Here is a 20,343-nt window from a genome sequence, read left to right as displayed (position 1 = left end):
TCCCTCCCTCTCTCCCTCCCGCATCGGTTTGAGTATGCTTGGTCATCACACCATTGATTATTCTTCACTGTACTGTCTCCCTATCTCTCTCAAGGGACGGCATATCAGCTGTCAGACCCACCCAAGACACCCACTCACATCCCCCTGTGGTGCTGCTCCCCCTTTTTTCACATCACCACGTGCAGAATGAATGCGATAACGATCCATTCACTTGTCCTTTCTGTTCCCTTCATTCTCCCACCTGTGACTCCAGTAAGATGGCGCAGTGATCGCCTGTGTCAGAACCTTCCCGTTAATGCTCCAGGAGAGACTCTCCTTCGGATTCAGCCAAGGAGCAGTGCAATGACAAAGAGGGTGGGGAGACTAACGATCGATATATTAGCCTCCCCCGATTGGCCGATCCACCTTGGCAGGTTGCAGCTCAGCTGCTGATTGGCTGCTGTAGTGTTCCGTGCTCAAAAGCTGCAGCTATGGGGATTTGCCCTTCCTCTCACTTGCTCTACTTTCTTTTTCTCTCACAAAAGCCGCGTTCAGAAACTCAGAGAGCGTGCGATCACCACATAGTTTATGGCCTCTGCATTGAGCACTGTTATGTTTGGGGCTAACTTTGTCACTTTAGAGTCATAAAGTGACGTTGCTGTGTCCCATGTGCTCTCTCTCTCTCTCTCTTTTTCTCTCTGTCCTTTCCCTGCCTCCTCCCTCTTTTCCCTCCCTCTCTCTATCTCTTAATCAAGACACAGCCTGCCCTTTCCTTTGCATTGCTGCCTGCCTCCTGTCTGCACTCCTCCTCTACCTCTCGTGCACTCTCTCACTCGCGCTTTCTGCCATGCGCTTTCAGCCTCTCTCTGTTTATCGTTCACCTCTGTATTCCCCAGTTGAAGGTTTGCAACATAAACAGCTGCAGCTTCAGGCATTTGCTTTGTTATCTTCCACTTGTATTTCACAACTTAACTGAGTTTGTTGCCTTTGTTTTTTTGTTTTTGTCAGGTTCTCCATCCGCAAGAGGACTATCTTAGAAGTGCGTGAAGACAAGTCACAGTCCGATGAAAGGGACGCAGGGAAAGCGGCAGGGATGAGAAAGCGATTCAAGTGAAAGAAGACTCGCATCACCATAAAGTGCCTCATCTGGATGCTGCGGAAGCCCTTGTCTGCGTCTGCACTCCCGTCCTGGCTGGTCTCCGCTTCAGAGTGCTCTCTCTTCCCTGCTGACTCCAGAGAGCACGCGTGTGCGCTTGGCCTTGGCTCGGGCTATATTTCACCCTGACAGTCAATCAACCCATTTGCCTGTTCCCGATTCAACTTTGCCTGCTCACCATTTCACCTTTTTATACAAGGACTCCAGTCAGTTAGTTTCCCTTTTAAGATCTGAAAGTTTTTTTTTTCTTTTGCAAGCTCGCCATCCCTTGTGACCCAGTCATGCGAGAGCATCTTTAGGGACTGCTGCAACTATGGCATCGGGCAAGGGGGTTTCGAAAGCCTAAAATAAGAGAAAGTCCATTTTACATCAATGCAAGAGGGCTATTTTAAACCCAGATCTCCAGAGTCTAGACGGTGGGGCGATCACTGCAGACATACAGAAAGTGTCGCTCTACTCTACATTTAATGCTTTGTTTTTCTGGACGACAGCCGAAGATGCACCGCAGCATGTCACAGTGACCTACCCCACCTCAGTCCTCTGGATTCCTCACTCTCCCTACCTGACTTTAAGCTGATCTCATATTCTTGTCATACTTCCGCTTTGGTTGGTCGGTCACTAGAGTATGCTCCCTTTCTGTTTGTGAGAGTTTGGTTTTTGTTTCTAGACTAAACTGTGGATCTCCTTGCCACTGTGCTGATTTTTTGAAGCCTTTGTGCTTTATCACGCCTGGCTGCCCCACCCCAGGCCTCTGCTCACCCACCGCTTGCAGAGGGACCGCCATGGCTGTCAATGTGACCATGGGCCGCGACACCAAGTGGCTGACGCTGGAGGTCTGCAGAGAGTTCCAGAGAGGAACTTGCTCACGCTCGGACAGCGAATGCAAGTTTGCTCACCCCTCTCGAACCTGCCATGTGGAGAACGGCCGCGTCATCGCCTGCTTCGACTCACTCAAGGTAACTCAGATGCACTCAACACTAGAGTTTGTTTGCTGATATATTCACAATTATAGCATTATGTGATGTTTTAGTGCAAATTTGATTACTCAGACACGCTGTTTGTTAATTTTGTCAAACATCGTAACACCTCAAGGATCTTTTGCTGAGTAGCGATCTCTCTCTCTCTCTCTCCTGCTGATGTCTTGAAATCAGCCTTTGACTCTATGATTGTGTCAGCCTAAAACACTGCAACCTCTGCTCATAGATTGGTCAACTGTGACGAAAAGTATCATAGCTGCACTATGGGAATGTCAAGGAGATTCAACTATTAGGTTACTCTTCGCAAATGACACCATTTTTATACGTATTGATGGACTGCCAATGACTGTTGGGAGTGTGTACATCCCTGAGTATTTATGTGGTCCAAAGTGCTAATAGTTCCATGGTTTATCCAAAATGCACGCTAAAATCTATCTAAGGAGCAGTCCATGGTGGTTTTTTAATGCTGCTTTTATTTGAAAGTGTCATGGTCATCATATAGGCCAGGGCTATTTAATTTGTCGGCCTGCAGGCCAAACTTGGCCCTCGAGGCAATTTGTTCCAGCCCTCCAAATAGTGTGACCAAGACATTAAAAATAAATTTAGTTCAGTCTAAAACTGGCCACTATAGTTATAAAGTGGCATGCATCTGTTCAATACAGCACAAGCTGCAGTCTAATGTCACCTGACATTAAGCGAGTGGCACGAGCAGCCGAAAACATTTGGATACTTAAGCTTAAAGGCTTCTCAACGCCATGTTTCTGTTGCACGGAACAAAACCGCTACAATTAAACAAAGTTATGCCACCTGTGCATGCACACTGTATTACTATAGCAGCGGGCCATACACAAATTGCGTCTTTTCCACGTGCATGTTCGGTATTTCCAATGCAAGAATGCATGCGCGCGCAAGCGGAGCGAAACGCTCACGCCTTTCAGACAGAGTAGAAAACATCTCAAGCCGTAGCGTTGAGAGTTGTGTGTGGTTTTCGGTGCAATGTAAACTAAAGATATGTTAGACAAATTATTGCAATTTATTAAAAATATTATGTATGTGTGAACGCAGATGATAACAACAGTTCATTTAAATAATTACCTAATATAAAGCTTAAATAAACATTAAACATGATAACCATGAAACCATGATTATTCTTCAGACTATATAATTGTACAACCAAAATCTTTAATTGTTGCATCTATAATTGTAATGCAGTTCAAAACATAACATATGAATGTGTCTGAATGTAGAAGAAGCCTATTTAAGCAATGCACTGCTTTGAAATACAACATTAGAATGTTTGTAAAAAAAAAAAAGCCACATTGTACAATGCACTGATATTATGTAGTTTTAAAATACAACATATTAACATTTTAATGTAGAAAAATACAACTTGGGTGTCTTAAGGAGCAAAACTACAACATATGGGCTCTTATATGCTGTTGTGTCATCACTTATATTGCAAGTCATATCTCTCCAGCCCCTCATTTGGGATGCTTTTCATGAACTGGGCCCCATGACAAACTAATTGAATAGCCTTGATATAGGCACAAAAATTGCTTGGACAGTTCTGTCAGTCATCAAGGGACAGTTAAATAACATCGAATTTGAGTCTGTTGTTTGAAAATATCATTATTATTTTTTTAATAATGTAATCTTATTGAGAAAAAGCTTAATAAATCCTGGGAGTTTGTTTGGTATTACTTTTTTCTCATTTAGTTTTTATTGCAGTTTTCAAATTTACATACAGATTTACATACAGATTTTACACAATAGGTACACAAAACAAACAAACATCGAAATTTAGGAAAGTATCTAATTGCGATTTTTTTTTTTTTTTTTTTTCTACTTTTTAAAAATTTTTTATTTATTTATGACAGATTTTGCGATTTGATTTATGATTTAATTTTAAGTCAAGCTTCAGCTCAATAATCTGTAAGCCATGGCAACAATTCTGCAACAGCTCTTAAAAATGTTACCTGTTTTTGTTCGGTGTCTGTGACTTTAAAACCAAAATATTCCCATATTACAAATGCTGGTTTTCATTGATATTAATTCGTCTATTGATGCTTCTGAAGTAGTAGACGCCATCATCCCACTTGTCAGCGATTTCCAGTTTGATTTCTTTTTTTTTTTTACGTGGTTGTAGTTCGGTTGTGCAATTCTGATTGGGCAGAATAAACGTGAGCTCGCTCAATTGACTAGTAAGACTGTCACACACTCATTTACTTTGGGCGGGGGAATTTAAAAAATGAATTTAATTACTAATCACAATGTTTCAAAATGCGATTCGATTTCGATTAATCACACAACCCTGATCGAAATCCAGAAATTGTATAAATAAAATGTATTATAAAATACAAAACACATCCATCAATAAACAAATACGGAAGTTAAATTAACAATTCAAGGACTTTATAAGAACAATCAAAACAATACACTCATAATTGTTTTGTATATCATCAAAAACAAAACAGATAAAACTGATTTGTTGCTTCTCAATTACAATTCAATTGTGTACTTAATTGTGTGTGGCACCCATGTTAGCTAATGCTTATATGGTGCTCCAAAGTGCTAGGAATTCCACTATATATCCAAAAAGTGTGCAAATACTGTAAGATCCTACTCAAAGTGCTTCAAGGTGATTTTTGGTACTTTTTGTGTAAATAATTTTCTTTGAAAGTGTGAGAAAGTCATAGAAGCACAGTAATGAAAGAAGCAATTCAGTCAATCCTGTCATAATTTTCAACTCACCCTTAAGCCACACTTGTATGACTGTTTTCTGTGGAACTCAAAAACTGTTTTAAGGAATTTTAATGTTTTTTTCCCCATGCAGTTCCAGAGAATTGATACTGGAGTTTTGACATCTTAAAAAAGGTAGTTCACCCAAAAATGAAGATCTGTCATCATTTACTGACTCTTTACTTGTTACAAATCTGTTTGAGTTTTAGTTTATTTTTTCTGTTTAACACAAAAGAAGAAACTCTAAAAACATTTGGAAACCTTTAACCGTTGACTTCCATGGTATTTGTTTTTCCTGCTATGGAAGTCAGTGGTTACAGTTTTTGTTCTTTAAAATACCAGAAAGAAAAACTTAGAAAAATATACTATATTTCAGCAGCAATATCACAACGTGCACATAAGCAATAGTCACATCGCAAAAATATACAATGTCCAATCTGAATTGTATTTAATCCCTGTGATTATGTGGAATTTATTTGATTCATGCAAAAACATTTTTTAGAATTTTTGTCTGGTTTCTAGTCTAAATATCTCCATTTCAGAGTGAAAACTGAGTAAATTATTTCACCAAACCCATTTAAAGCAGATAATTTCCTTAAAACAAGCAAAATCTCCTAATATTTCTTCTGACAGTGAAAACTGAACAATTATTTTTAGTTGGTTTAAGATTTTTTTTTGACTTGTGGACTAGAAACAAGATAAAACAAAGTAAGAAAAGCATTTTTTGCATTTTACTTTAATTTTCTGTACACAAATACTGTTAGACTCCCTAGACCTATTCAATATCTTCTGAAACAGTATAGCCTGTTTTCAGTCAAGTGGTTCTGGTGGCACACATAACTCAGATGGAGGTCTGGAAGTAAAAAACTGAATGGGAGACAGTGTTTTTTGTGATTTATACCATATTTCAAAGGAGATATAAATACAAAATAATCACATATCTCAAACTCAATTCCTGGAGGGCCGCAGCTTTCCACAGTTTTGCTTTAATCCTAATCAAATACAGCTGATTCAACCAATCAAGGTGTTCAAGACCACTAGATACTTCTAGATACTGTTTGATTAGGTTTGGAGCACAACTGTGCAGAGCTGCGGCCCTCCAGGAATTGAGTTTGAGGCCTATGTTACAAGTGTTTGGAAGCATACTATAGATAATTACTTGAATTTAATGGTCAAAGTAAGTATATTGTTGCTGTGGTACGACACTACTGCAGTAAACAAATTATTCAGTAGGCTTTAGTTTTCTACACTATAATTATACACCATCACAGCACCACAGTTTACAGTAATGTTACAGTATTTATTACAGTTAATCAGTTTACTATGCTACAACATTCTGTAGCATTCATTAACAAAGAGTTGTACACATTATACACTTTACTATGTGCTTCAAAAACATGTTTATTATAAATTACTGTAGTTTTCCCCATGCGGATATCTTTCAGACAATACGAAATACAGATGAAAGCATACAAAAGCATGCATGCAAAGTCTACATTATTATTTATTTCGTTTTGTAAGGTGGTAAAAGTTCCTGTCTAGTTTTGTCTCAAGGGTTGCATTTCTTTCTTGTGTCTTAAGTATCAAATATGTTCTTTCATATCATGTGTCTTGTGCATCAAATATGCATATTGAAATGATTTCTGAAGCATGCAACATTGAAGACCGGTGTAATGAGTGCTGAAAATTCATTTTAAAATACATAAATTATAACATATTTAAAAGAAAACGGTTTAAATGACATTTATTCTGTATTTACAGTATCACTGACTTTTGAAATAAAGAGTTGGTAGGTGTATGAGTCATATTTAAAAAAATATCAGTCACAGATCTTTCCAGAAATTGTGGTGCGACTGCATTATAGAGTCAGTGAGTTTGAACTAAAAAACTGATCTATCAACAAATCAGTTTGACTGATTAGTGAATTAAATCTGAATCTGAATCAGACAGCTTTTGTGTTGCAGAATTGTAGTGAGTGAATCAACTCAAACTAGAAGTTTATCCAAAAATGTGTTAAGTTTCTTTTATTCTGTTGCACAATAAAGAAGATATTTTGAAGATCACTAAAAACCTATAACCATTGGCTTCTAAAGTAAAACAAAGACTCCTCTTCAAAATATCGCCTTTTGCATTCAACTGAAAAAAGAAACTCATAAAGGTTTGAAACAAGTAAATGGAGTGAATTATGACTTCTTGGTCTTTTCAAGTGAAGTTTATTTGTAAACTAATTTGGAGAGGAGCACGCGCTTATGATTGATAGCAGCTGGTCCTCATTAGCTAACGCATGATTCACCAACCAGACGATTCCTAAATCACTAAAAATAATCAGAGTATCTTACAATTAGCCATCTTCGTCTTGAAGAATCTCCCCTTCCACCCCTACTCCTCCTCTTTCCTTGTCATGGTGGCACAAAGGCCCAATGGTTAGCATTATTACCTCACAGCAAGAATGTCACTGGCTCTGATCTTACCTGGCCAAGTTGGCATTTCTGTGTTTGCATGTTCTCCCCGTGTATGCGTGGGTTTTTACGGGCTCTCCGGTGTTCTCCCACAGACCAAACCCATGTAACATAAGTAAACTGACAAAACTAAATCAACATCATAGATAGGGTTGGGTATCGTTTTTTTTTTTCGATACCAGAGCTAAATCGATACTTTTAAAATGGTACCGGTGCCAAAATGCTGCCTGAACCAATACTTTTTAGCCACAAAATTAATTGACAAAAATGTATATATATCCTTATAGTTGAACAATATAAATTTATACTTATAATACGTTTAAAGTAAACATGAATTCATATTTTATTTATTTGAATTGCATTAATATATTTATTTTGATCATTTGTTTGTTAGCATAAATGCAAGATTTGCAATATGCTATTAACATTACATTAGCTCACTACTAAGCTGTGGAAAGGCTGTCATCAAAATCAGGGAACACCTTTTTTTTGGGATTGGGGCTCGTGACTACTTTTTCATGGACATCAATGATCTAATGTTTTGCCTTAATCTGAATAAGACAATAATATGATTCAGGTGTTTACATGAGCTGCTTTTTTACTGTTACATTCATGATTCCCATTGACATGTTTTAACACATACTGTAGATCCATCAATGTCATTGTGTCACCAGCCTATAAATGTTTTCTCTGCAGTTTGTGTCTGTGGTCCTTTAAGATAATCAAAAGTCACTGTTTACATAGTAGACTCATGATCAGAGTATTATCTTAATCATATTAAAATCAGAGTATTAGTGTCCATGTAAAGATTTTCAGATAATGTGCCTGATGATGTCACAAGCTGTTAAAGACAGTCCATTCCTCACCTTTAAGTTAATTCCATGAGCCCTCACATTTCTTAAGTTTGACGTGTTTCCCCCCTTACACGCAACTTTTGTAAAACATTTGCTGCATGTTGGTGTGTCGAAATCCTTGCTGGTAAAATATAGCCATACTTTAGAATACTTAGATTAAGCAAATTAGATGAATGTGATCTTGCATGTTGATAAAGTGAGTTGCTTTCGATTACACTGCATGTGTAGTACTGCGCACTTTGCCTTTTATAAGCTACAATAACAAACGCCTGACATTGCTGACATCTGTATCCCTTGAAGTTGTTTACAATTAAACATTTAGCGATGGTGTGACAACGCTTACTTATGTGTGCCTTTAATGCACCCCTTCATGCTTCTTAAGTGCGTCACACAGTGGATGCGCTGCTCAGAGCCGCGGCGCGGTGCGCATATGACAGTTGATAATATCACACACCAGACACGCACATTTGCATGTTATTTAAAATGAAACTATTCAAATGCCACTTTGTGGCATGGCAGAAATATGAACAGTCATAAGTCGTGGCTGGGCGCCGCGGACAGCCGCTGACTTATGAATTCTAAAATGCATGCCGCTGCCCGTCGCCTAGCAGCGCTTCTGGTGTGCGACCGGCCCGAGGATCTGCCGAGCTTAGGGCTCTCTCCCGGGACAACATGCCAAACACCCTTTATAATCAACCATCAGCTAAGAACCGGGAAGCTAAGTGAACTCTTGAAACTTGATTTTGTTTCATTCATGGAGCTGTTGAAAACACAGCTTTAGAAAACACAACATGTAACCCCCTTATTAACTTTTTAGATGCATTCATTTTACTTTTGAGTACTTTCTAGGAGTTTCCCATCAACATTTCCCAGTGCAATTGCATGAAAAGCAACAACAACACAATTATATTATAATATCTTATATTGTAATATCTCCTTTTATATCTCCTTTTTATATCTCCTTTAATATGCTCAGAAAGATTGTAAATAGGCATAGGTCGGTATAACATTCTGAAGGTAACCTTGGATAAAAATTTCACAGTATCACGGTATTGTGATTACTGCTTCAAAATAAGTTCTTTTAAAATGTTTGGGTTAACAACAACAACTTCCCCCTCCATTAAACAGTATATTTTATTTCAAAAAAACATTTAAAATATTTTGGACCAGTAGCTTTTGATGTAAAGGTTTCTTTTCTGCGGTAGATATTGTTGCCCTAAAAAGAAATTAAAATAAAATAGTTGTGAAAAACATGTAAAAAAAAATCCCAAACAAAACTTGCTTATACCACTGAAACAGTATAACAAAAACGTTGATGTTTTTAAAACCTTGACTTTTTCAAACCACGGTAATCCTTGTTCCTGGTTATCTTCCCATAGCTAATTGTAAAATTTTTGTGTGAACTGTCCCTTTAAAACACTTTACAGCAATAATCTGCTTGCTGATTGATTCATAGGCTGAAATGTAAGTTTTATCACGTGTTTATTGTACATTGTCCATGTTACTGAGATCTCAGTAAGCAGCACTCTGGACCTGCGGGTCAATCAGGACTCACATTAACCTTGGCGCTATGAGCACAACAAATGTGTTTGTGTGTTTATATTGCTGTGTATGTGTTTATGTGCAGCGCAAGAGCCACACAAGGCCCTCTCTGTCTGAGTGCAGCAGCTGTCTCCTCTTATATTGAGCTACAATGTATTATTTGGCCATTTTTTGGCTGTGTGCATCATGTGTGAGGGAACTGAGGAGGAGGAGGAGGATGAGTGAGTGAGTGAGAGAGAGAGAGGCTACATGAGGCCTAGCAACAGCGTCAGTCGACTGGATACAGTAATCCCTCTGAAGCGCGTTATAGTTGTTAACACTGGGCGCCAGTGACCTGTGTAGATTACTTGCTCATCCAATTGTTTGATTGTTTTTATCAGAACAGTAAAAGTGCCCAGCCGTCACTATCTGAAATCACAGGGTTGGATTGCTGTTATGACTGAGAGAGGGAGGAGATAAAAGCTGGAGGAATTAAATGAGAGAAACTCTTTGCAGTTTAATGCCTCATGATGTTTTTGTCACCCAAGAGATGTAATGATGCCTGCTGAAGTACTAAGAAGAGGTTTGCATGAAGCGGAAAGTTGTTACTAGGGTTTGTGAGATATTTATTGTATAATTGTCATTTTTAATGGCGTGTGAGCTGACATCATCGAGTATTTCACTCATTTTGCAAACAAACAAGAGATAAAAAGTATTCTGTGAGTGATACAACCTGGAAGAATATGGTTAAACACTAAAAATATATGTGTATTATATAGTGCCATAAATATTGGGACATCGACTCCATTCTAAAAATTTTGGCTCTATACACCAACACAATGGGTTTGAAATTAAATGAATAAAGATGTGCTTTAACTGCAGACTGTCAACTTTAATTTGACGTTATTTACATACAAATCACTGCTGTAGGAATTACAACAGTTTGCAAATGTGCCTCCCACTAGTTAAGGGACCAAACGTAATGGGACAGAATAAAAATCATAAATCAAACTTTCACTTTTTAATAATTGGTTGCAAGCCCTTTGCAGTAATTACACCCTGAATTCAGGAAGGCATAGACATCAACAGACGCTGGGTTTCATCCCTGATGATGCTCTGCCAGGCCTCTACTGCAACTGTCTTTAGTTTCTGCTTGTTCTTGGGGCATTTTCTCTTCAGTTATGTCTTCAGCAAAGGAATTGCATGCTCAATCAGCTTTAGTTCAGGTGATTGACTTTGTATAACAATGTATAACATTCCACTATTTCTCTTCAAAAACACATTGGTTGCTCTCAGAGTCAAGAGAGCTGTTTTCCTGAATAAATGGGATAATACTTAATACAAGTTTATTAACAGTGTTGAGGGAATTTGAGTTGCGCATTACTGAAAAAAATTAAGTAGTAATATTTGAGTTACCTTTTTAAAAATGGAATGCCACTTACCTTTTAGTTTAATTAATTACTTTTTAAATAATAAATTGCTGACTTTAAATGATCGTTGTCATATTGAATCCCGCACTCAATGAGAGAATGGAGGAACAGACAGTAACCAAAATGGCAGACCCTTATGTTTCTGCGACAGAAGTATTATCATTATTCTGAAAAGAAAAAGAGGATTCCAATATTTTTATTGCATTTTTCCAGATAATATACAAACTTACAAATGTATATGAAAAATAGAAGTCCTGTCAGCAAAGAGATGACATGAAATACATAGCAATAAGAACAAGAAAACTGTAGAACTCTTAAATCAAACTTACATTGTTCTACCCCCTTCTATACACCATCCCTCTCATCTCCCACCCCTCTCTATTTTCTGAGGCCTTCAATAAGTACGCAACAGCGAATCAAGACACAGATAAATAAATAGTAAGCCAACTGAAAAATATATAAATAAATATATGGGTAAAAACAGAAGATGTAAATGTAAAATAAGAACTTAAAGTCTCTCTTTCACCCTTTTGAAATTCTAGTCAGCAGTTCCTGAAATGTTAAGGTTCTCAATAACTGACAGTATGGGACTCCATGTTTTGTTTAAGGAGTTCAGTGATCCTTTAAAACAACGTCTCAGTCCCTAAGATAGATGCAATTTAAAACCTCTTTAAACCAGTGTTCTGATGATGGAGGGGACACATGTTTCCATTTAAGGAGAATTGCTCGCCTGACGAGCCAGTTGGTAAAGACAATGACGCGGCGTGATGTTTGTGTAGTTGGAGTTGGAAGATAACCAAAAAGGGCAGTCAGATAGTCAAATAGCAAATGCATTAGCGCTCATATGTGCGCCCATAGGCGTTCTGGTCTAAGAAGGAAGGCGTTCTGAGGCGCACTGCTGGCGCGTTGCTATTTTGAGAAACTATAATAGATTTTTCATTAGACCAAAACAAACCCGGTCTATAGGATATAAATATAAAGGATTAAAATATTACAAAAAATATTCTTTCCTAGCCTACATAAATATTAAAAATCACTGCTTTTATGTCTTCTTCATCTCGGGAGGCTTTTTCAGTTCATTCATAACAATTTGCTTTTGTATAATGTTATTATTATTAGCAGTAGTATTTATTATATCCATATTTAAATTTGTTTTATTAAAAACAAGCTTAGATTTGCGTACATGTCAGGTTTTAGACCATATGGGGCACAGCATGTGTTTTAGGATATAACTCAGGTTTTTGAACACACTTCGTTATTATTGTTCATTTATTCGTTTGGTGAAAATTAGAACTGAATTTAGAAATAAATTTGAAACGAATATTTGCGCTTAACAAACAAAATTATTTATTTATAGACTAATTGATGTCTGTGCGTAAAGGTTTCCCTATCCAAGAGCGAATGTAAAAGTAGATCCATTATCTCTCATTCTCACACAGTAGATGCTCTGTTTAACAGTTTTCTGTTAAAAAAAACTATTATCTGTTAACTGTTTGCTAGTGAAATGCAATTTTTTTTCACTTAGACTTACTTTACGTCCTGTAAACAGCGAACGCAGCTGGCTCTTAAAGGTAATGGGAGATGAGACTCTAATTGGTTTATTATCAAAACACACCTATAACTCATTAAGAAAATAAACTCAACCCTTTTAGACCATGCGCCACGGCGCAAAGCAAATTTTCCTGTCCTTAAATTAGCAAAAATGCGTTCTGACACACCCTGAAAGCGTTTGCGCCCTGCGTTTTGCGCTCTGCGCATGGACCGTCAAAATAGAGCCCAGAGGGTCAGGAGTGATGATTATGTTAAGAGCTTGAGAAAGAATTTAAAAAATATTAGACCAATAGGTTGTTAATTTTGAACATAACCAAAACATGTGAAGGTGATCGGCCGGTGACTGCTTACATCTGTTACAGGCATCACTTCTGTGTGGAAATATTCTAAAAAGTTTTGCATTAGTGAAATGTTTCCTATGACGTACTTAACATTGTAGTAGTCCGTGTCTGGCACAAATAGATTAGGAAAATGGGGGAACAGTTTTTGAACAAAATGTCTCACTTAAAAGAAACACAAAAGATGGTTGTTAGGGAGATTAAATTTAGTTGATAGTGAAAAGGAGGAGAAAACATTGTTATCGTACAGATCATTTAACGTGGCTAGGCCTTTCATTGACCAAGTATTAAAAACAAAATCTATTATAGAGGGAGGGAATAAATGGTTAATGGAAATTGGCTAATGAATTGAGGCACTATGAAGACCAAAATGTTTTCTAAACTGCTGCCAAAAGAGAGTTATTAACTATTGGGTTGTTTGACGCTTTGTGTATTTCAAGGGGAAGTTGGGAAAAGACTCTAGAACATAGACAATGTGAAGAGGCAGATCTCAGTCGACATTTCTGTGTGGAGTTTACATGTTCTCCCCGTGCTCATGTGGCTTTCTCCCGAGTTTCCCGGGTTCTTCTCATCGTCCAAAGACATGTGACATAAGTGAATGCACTAAACCCAATTGGCACCATAGATAAGCTCTTAGGCCCCGTTCAAACTATACATTTTGGTTTTAAAACAGCATTAGATAAAGATAAGTTATGTAACCACGTACATTCTGTATATTGACTAATTGTTTACCTTTTATTTCCTATAATGTATAAACTTATTGTACGTTGACTTTAATAATGGCCATTATTGATTATTAAAACTGATATTCAGCAAAAGAGAGGCTATGTTTCATATTTTCAATGAAAATGAAAGGAAGCAGTTCTGTTACAGGCTCAGTTTTGTTATAAATATGCCTACAGTGAAGATGACGCTCATATATGCAGCACTATGCCTCAACATTTCTGCTGTCTGTTAAGTTGTTAATATTGAAATGAAAATAGCTGTTCATCTTGTTTTCATTTTATTGTTAAGACAACGAACGTATCCAAAAGGATGTGAATGAGGTTATAAAGTACACTGTCCCCTTTGAAGATTTACCCGACATGTCCTCGGGAGTCTGTTTTCCATATCAAACTTGCGAAGTCTGCACTTATAAGGAGAGGATGCAGGACTGAACTGTGTGTAGGCTACTTAATATTGAGGATAAGCCCCAATCAGTTTTTAGATGTCTCCGTTTTTCCCCATCCACACTGACACAGAGCAGCAGTGTTTTAGAATGAAAACAACCTCTCCAGCGTTTTCAAAACGCTCTGTTTCCGTTGCTCGAAAACTCTGGCGTAGTGTGGACAGATGGCATAACTGTAGCAAAATGTCAACCCGGGCTCATTGTGGAAACGTAGCCCCGCGGACGTTTCTGCGGACTGCGATTTACGTCCCGGGAGGTACGTATTCGAGCGGCTGCTGTGCGCGCTTTTTCGCGTCTTGGGCGCCTCTCGGGAGCGCACCATTCGCGCCCGCGCCGTTCTCGTGCGAAAAGCCGCCGGATCGGCCGACTCGGCCGCCCTCCTCCTCCTCCTTCCCTAAACCAGAGCGACGGTTCGCAAAAGCCATCCAGAAAAAAAAAAAAAAAAGCAAAACCGCATTTTCGGATCCCGCCACGTTCTCGCCCTTATTTTTCGGATTCTGTTAACTGTTTGCTAGTGAAATGCTCAATTTTTCCACTTAGACTTACTTTACGTCCTGTAAATGGCAAATGCGCTCTTGGTGCGACGCAGCTGGCTCTTAAAGGGAATGGGAGATGAGACTCTAATTGGTTTATTCTCAAAACACACCTATAACTCATTAAGAAAATAAACTCAACCCTTTTAGACCATGCGCCACGGCGCAAAGCAGATTTTCCTGTCCTTAAATTAGCAAAAATGCGTTCTGACACGCCCTGAAAGCGTTTGCGCCCTGCGTTTTGCGCTCTGCGCATGGACCGTCAAAATAGAGCCCAGAGGGTCAGGAGTGATGATTATGTTAAGAGCTTGAGAAAGAATTTAAAAAATATTAGACCAATAGGTTGTTAATTTTGAACATAACCAAAACATGTGAAAGTAATTGGCCAGTGACTGCTTACATCTGTTACAGGCATCACTTCTGTCTTGAAATATTATATAGGTACGTATTATAGGTACGTATTCGAGCGGCTGCTGTGCGCGCTTTTTCGCGTCTTGGGCGCCTCTCGGGAGCGCGCCATTCGCGCCCGCGCCGTTCTCGCGCGAAAAGCCGCCCGATCGGCCGACTCGGCCACCCTCCTCCTCCTCCTTCCCTAAACCATAGCGACGGTTCGCAAAAGCCATCCAGAAAAAAAAAAAAGCAAAAGCCCTCGTCTTTGATTTCGACCGCATTTTCGGATCCCGCCACGTTCTCGCCCTTATTTTTCGGATTCCGTTTTTTGTCTTACCTGATTTCCGGAACCGCTGTCCCCGCGGCCGGCTCCTCCTCCTCCTCCGGGGCCTCCGCTCCGCCGGCGCAACGCTGTGAACGGGAAAGCCCTCCACTCGGAGGCGAGCCGTCGGCCGGTGAGCGCGAAGAGGAGGGGCGGAGCGGCGGAAAAAACTAAACGCGGCCTTACGTACTTCCGGTTACTAAATTGCGGTCTCCAGAAACGTCCGCGGGGCTACGTTTCCAGAATGAGCTTGGGTTGCAAAATGTATCCGTTTTAAAACGAAAACGCATTAGTGTAAACGGGGTATTAAATCAGCAGTATATCTCTCCATAGCAATTCCTATTTTATCATTAGCTTAAATAAGCAGGTTTTCGAGATCTACCTGAGCTCAAATTCCTCTCTCGCCCTTCAAACAGACAGCATGCCAAACATGCTTTATTAATAATCATCAGCTAAGTGTGAACTCAAAAAAACGGCTTGAATAACTCTGGGCTCAGTGAGTTCTCAGAAGATAGCATCATCCTACATTTTTTATTTTTTAATGTGTGTGTGTGTTTTTTTTTTTTTTTTTATGAAGATGTAGTTTACACAGTGCATTGTTAATTGCAGAGCTCCTCTATTTAAAAAAAAAAAAAAAAATCCTGCAAGATCTGAAAAAAATCAAGCCTCAGCCAGGTAAGAAAAAGTAACACAAAAATAACCCAAAAGGATTACTCACCATAAAAAGTAACTTAATAACTAGTTACATTTTTGTAACCAGAAAGTAACTAAATAACTAGTTACTTTTTGGGGAGTAACTCATTATTGTAATGTAAAAGTAGCTTTCCCCAACATTGTTTATTAATAAAAGGATTTGCACTTCCTTTTCTGTTTCGCCAGTAAAAATAGTTTTAAACAAAGCATGAGTGGAATATGTGTTCATCCCAGAACAACGTTCAGCCTTTTCAATCCTAATTATCTCTGTTTTGAGCAAATCATTAGTGTCACTGATTCAGCAATTCATGCATAAAGATACTAGCTTAGTTTCTAAATGAATATGGAAGCTTGAACAAATTGTTGGAAACAAACAATTTGTTATTTAGTAATCACTCATTATGACACAGACTGGTCATTACCGACTGGTGGCTTGAGAGTCATATTATTCATGACCGTGATAGGCCTAAACCAGACAAGTCACCAGCAAAAAAACAAACAATTGACAAAATATTTATCTTTGTCAAAAAAATCCTCAAAATATCACATATATAACTTTTGTCATGATCACACATCTATGACACAGATAATTGTAAAATATACAGTATCTTATGGCTGTATTTGATTTGTCTTCTGGAAATTTTTTGAATGCTTGAATTGTTGTTGTCAGGTCCAGGCGTATTATTGTAGTTATAACATGATTATAACTGTTATTCAGCATATTGCAGTTTGTACACATAGATGCCGCTAGAACTGCCATTTTAATGTCTATTTATTCACACTGGAACATATGTATAGATTTATATCATATTATCTGTTAATGTCACTTTTGTCGCCTCTTGCTTTTTTAGGCAATCAGATCAAGCGCTTTGTTTGATTGAGGATGATAAAAAATAGCCTTCAGCCCGGGCTCATTGAATATTCTTGACATAGCCTACATATTTGCAAATATGTTTCTTCAGGTATGTTTCGTTGCACTTTTCAGATGACAAATTCACTAAAGGGTGCTGACTACATCTTTATGAATCAGAAATGCTTTACTTAGGGTACGTTTAGGGCTGTACAATTAATCAAAATTCAATTTAGATTTTGGCCTCCAACAATTATAAAAAATACTTTAATTTAGATACAACTATTTTCTATATGCGATTTTTACTATTATAATATTAATAGCATGAAATAGCTATTTTCATGCAAACTCATGCTGTTTAGTGAATGCGCTCAGCATATGACAGATTTTAGCTCAAGCTGCATGCCTAATGTTCAAAAACATGCAAAAATGTGTCAAAACGCAGTGCTTAGTGATTATTCACATTAACCCTCATTTGTTATGAAATAACTGAAGATAAAGAGTTGAGAATGAAACGACATGTGAAAGTGAAACCATAAATCGGAACCGAGAGGCTCTTAAAAGGATCAGTGCACTACTGTATTCTTGTGACCGACTGTGTTTTTATATTATTAATCAAACAACTAAATACAAGGAGAAAATCACTCACTGCTCTTGACTAAACGACAAGTCAAGTTTATTCCTACAGTTTGTTTAACTTATGTTTGTTTTATTCTATTGTATTTCTTTCCTTTTCCATAATTGTTTTTTTCACTTTGTCCCAGCCTGCTTCAGCATTTGAAATGTCTAGGTGTAATAATAGGAACTTAATAGGGACCGATTGTAATGTGGAGGCTGGGGCTGTGTTAGAATCCATATGCAGAAGTTTATTAATGGGATTAGACAGAGACATCAACGGGTAAACCAGTGAAGAGTCGGCAACATGTAAGCAGTCCAAACCAAACAACAAACACAGGGGTAATTCCAGGAGATGTAGTAGCAATAAGGCAGAGGATGCAACAATAATCGGTCCAAAACAGATCAAGAGGGCAAAGACAGATAACGTACGTGATCAAGGCAGGCAAACACAGAAAAGCAGTCATGAAAGTCACTTGGAAAAGCACAAGGTTAGGCAGGTAAACTGGCAATACTTCGCAAGAAAACATGGCCTGAGCTCTTGCTGAATTACAGCACAAACAGTAAGTGACTGCAGAGGGAGCAGAACTGAGTCAGTAGTAGGGCGAGGCCTACCTCTACTAGCATGGCGTTACACCAATCCACTCACACACCCTCCTCTTTCCCTAACCCCAACTGATAGTGTTTTCAAAAGCATGGATTGACCCACCCACCATGTTCCCCAAACCCAACCGAAAAATCAGTCACCTGATTTTTTACCACGTTTTCAGATTTTACCGCATTCTCACCCTTTTATTTACTTGTTTATTATATTTTTTTGGTTTCTGTTTTTGTCTTACCCTATTTCTAAAACCTCGTTGTCGTAGTCAAATCCTCTGCATCTTAAATCTGTCGACATATATGGCGAGCTAACTGGACAAACTGGTAACAGCGTGAAAATTGTCCATGCAGAGGTAAGCGTCAGCTGGTAAGTGCAAAAAGGAACAGCATCATACCCAGGGGTGATAGCGTTCCGGCACCACGCCGGATTTCCGGCGTACTGTGGCTGCGGGGGGAAAAAAAATCAGGTTCACGGATATTGATCTGTCATTTCTCTAGATTCACAGAATTCACTCACTGCTGAAAGCGGCGGATTGGTTTTTATTTTATTTTATTTTATTGGTTTTAAGTGCCATTTTGTGTGCTCGTGAATCATCTTTTGAGTGTAGACGCCATGTAAATAAAAGATTAATTGTGTAATTTAGAGAGCTTTATAAATTATAACGGATCTTTGTGAGATCTCTATGAACTAAGATTAGTGACGCTTTTTAGTGATAATAAGAGGAGCGTGCTTTGCACTTTCCAGGCTATAATCCATTCAGAATTTGTATGAAACTTTCGTTTTTGGCACATATACGCTGATATGTTTTGGGAATGACATCTGCATATTTACACTGGGTTTATTCTCGAAATAACGGTGAAGCAATAGACGGGACAAAAATATATTTCCCCCTTCTCCTTAAACAACTTAGTGTTTCAGCTATAAAATAGTTCAGTTTTGTATGTATCCTAATGGCAAAGTGTTTATATTTAGTTTCGTTTTTTTATTATTTAGAAAAACGCTTATTTAGAAAAACGTTTGGAGCATTTTTTATTCGTTAAAAATAAGTTTTTTTAACGAACAGCGCCCAGCGGAAGACCATCATTGTCTGTTTGATCAGTTTGCCTTCTCAGATCATCACGACTTGCCTAAAATAAAAGATATAAAACAGTTCAAGTATAAAACAATGGTAGCTTAAACGTTAAAGAATGTGTGCTATTAGGCGCATAGTTTGCTTATAAAAAGCTTCCAGGACATCGAGGCGCCAGAGCAATCACTTGCATTTTTTCAGTGGGAGCAATTTAAAGTTATCCGTCATTTTTGCTCACAAAGTACGAGAAATACATCAAAAAACTTTACAGCGTTTTTATAAAATAAAGAAAACCAAAATTATGCGCTTTCTTTCGTCTGGTTTTTGAACAGGAGCGCTTAACAAAATGAAGCTAAATGTATATGCCTCACAGACATAATAAATATATTTATAGAAAGCTTTAAATTATTACTTAACGAAATAAAACAAATCGAAAACAAAAAAACTCCTTCATGTAATCCGTAAAGATGAATTTCTTTCTAAAGGCGAGTCCAAGAGGAGATTGCCAGTCAGGATCTTTGCGACACAGACTCAGAATAAGTAAATAATAAATTTCAATAATAAATAATAAAATAAAATAATAAAAAAATAAAATAAAATAATAAATAAATAATTAAGATATGTCCTTACTCCTCGACACATTCATTGTTATTTGTTTTTGCCGGTGCTTGGGGCGAGTTTTAGCTTATTGTGTGCGCTTGAACGCGGATTCACAGTAGCAGTTTTAACATGGAGTGACACGACATCTGACGTACAGATGACACTGGCACATGCCACTGAGTGTAGTGACACTTCCGGTGGCACGTCCGGTTTTCCACTGTCATGTGTCACTCGCTAGTGGCATGTGTAGTGACCTGTGTCACTCAGAGTGTCGCGCTGCATGCCACTGCAGTGACATCGTCACCTGGCGAAGCTTATGACATTAATTAACACGAGCAAAACCATATTTAATCATTACGCGACTTTTAACCTAATTTATCGCGTCGCAAGTTAGTTTATTTGCTAAGCTACTCCACGATGTTTTAATTTAAACGCATTTATTTTATGTATTCGTAGTCATACTTCCGTACGTAATATAGTCATTTGACAGTACATGTC

General features: G+C 38.1%; 1 protein-coding gene across 30 annotated transcripts in view; it reads left to right on the top strand.

The window, feature by feature from the left end:
• The window catches only part of mbnl3 (muscleblind-like splicing regulator 3), a 91,036-nt gene that overhangs the window by 19,079 nt on the left and 51,614 nt on the right, over positions 1–20,343 (top strand). For 21 of the 30 annotated variants that reach the window (XR_012389592.1, XR_012389589.1, XR_012389586.1 and 18 more), the window contains one exon: positions 988–2,091. Coding sequence is in view for 23 of the 30 variants with exons in the window: in XM_021481051.3 (XP_021336726.1) it covers positions 1,918–2,091 (174 nt within the window). In the remaining 7 variants the exon portion in view is untranslated. 30 annotated transcript variants of the gene reach the window in all.

The sequence above is a fragment of the Danio rerio genome, chromosome 14 (genome assembly GCF_049306965.1).
Source record: "Danio rerio strain Tuebingen ecotype United States chromosome 14, GRCz12tu, whole genome shotgun sequence".
Lineage (NCBI taxonomy): Eukaryota > Metazoa > Chordata > Actinopteri > Cypriniformes > Danionidae > Danio > Danio rerio.
This window is presented reverse-complemented; position numbering and strand designations above follow the sequence as displayed.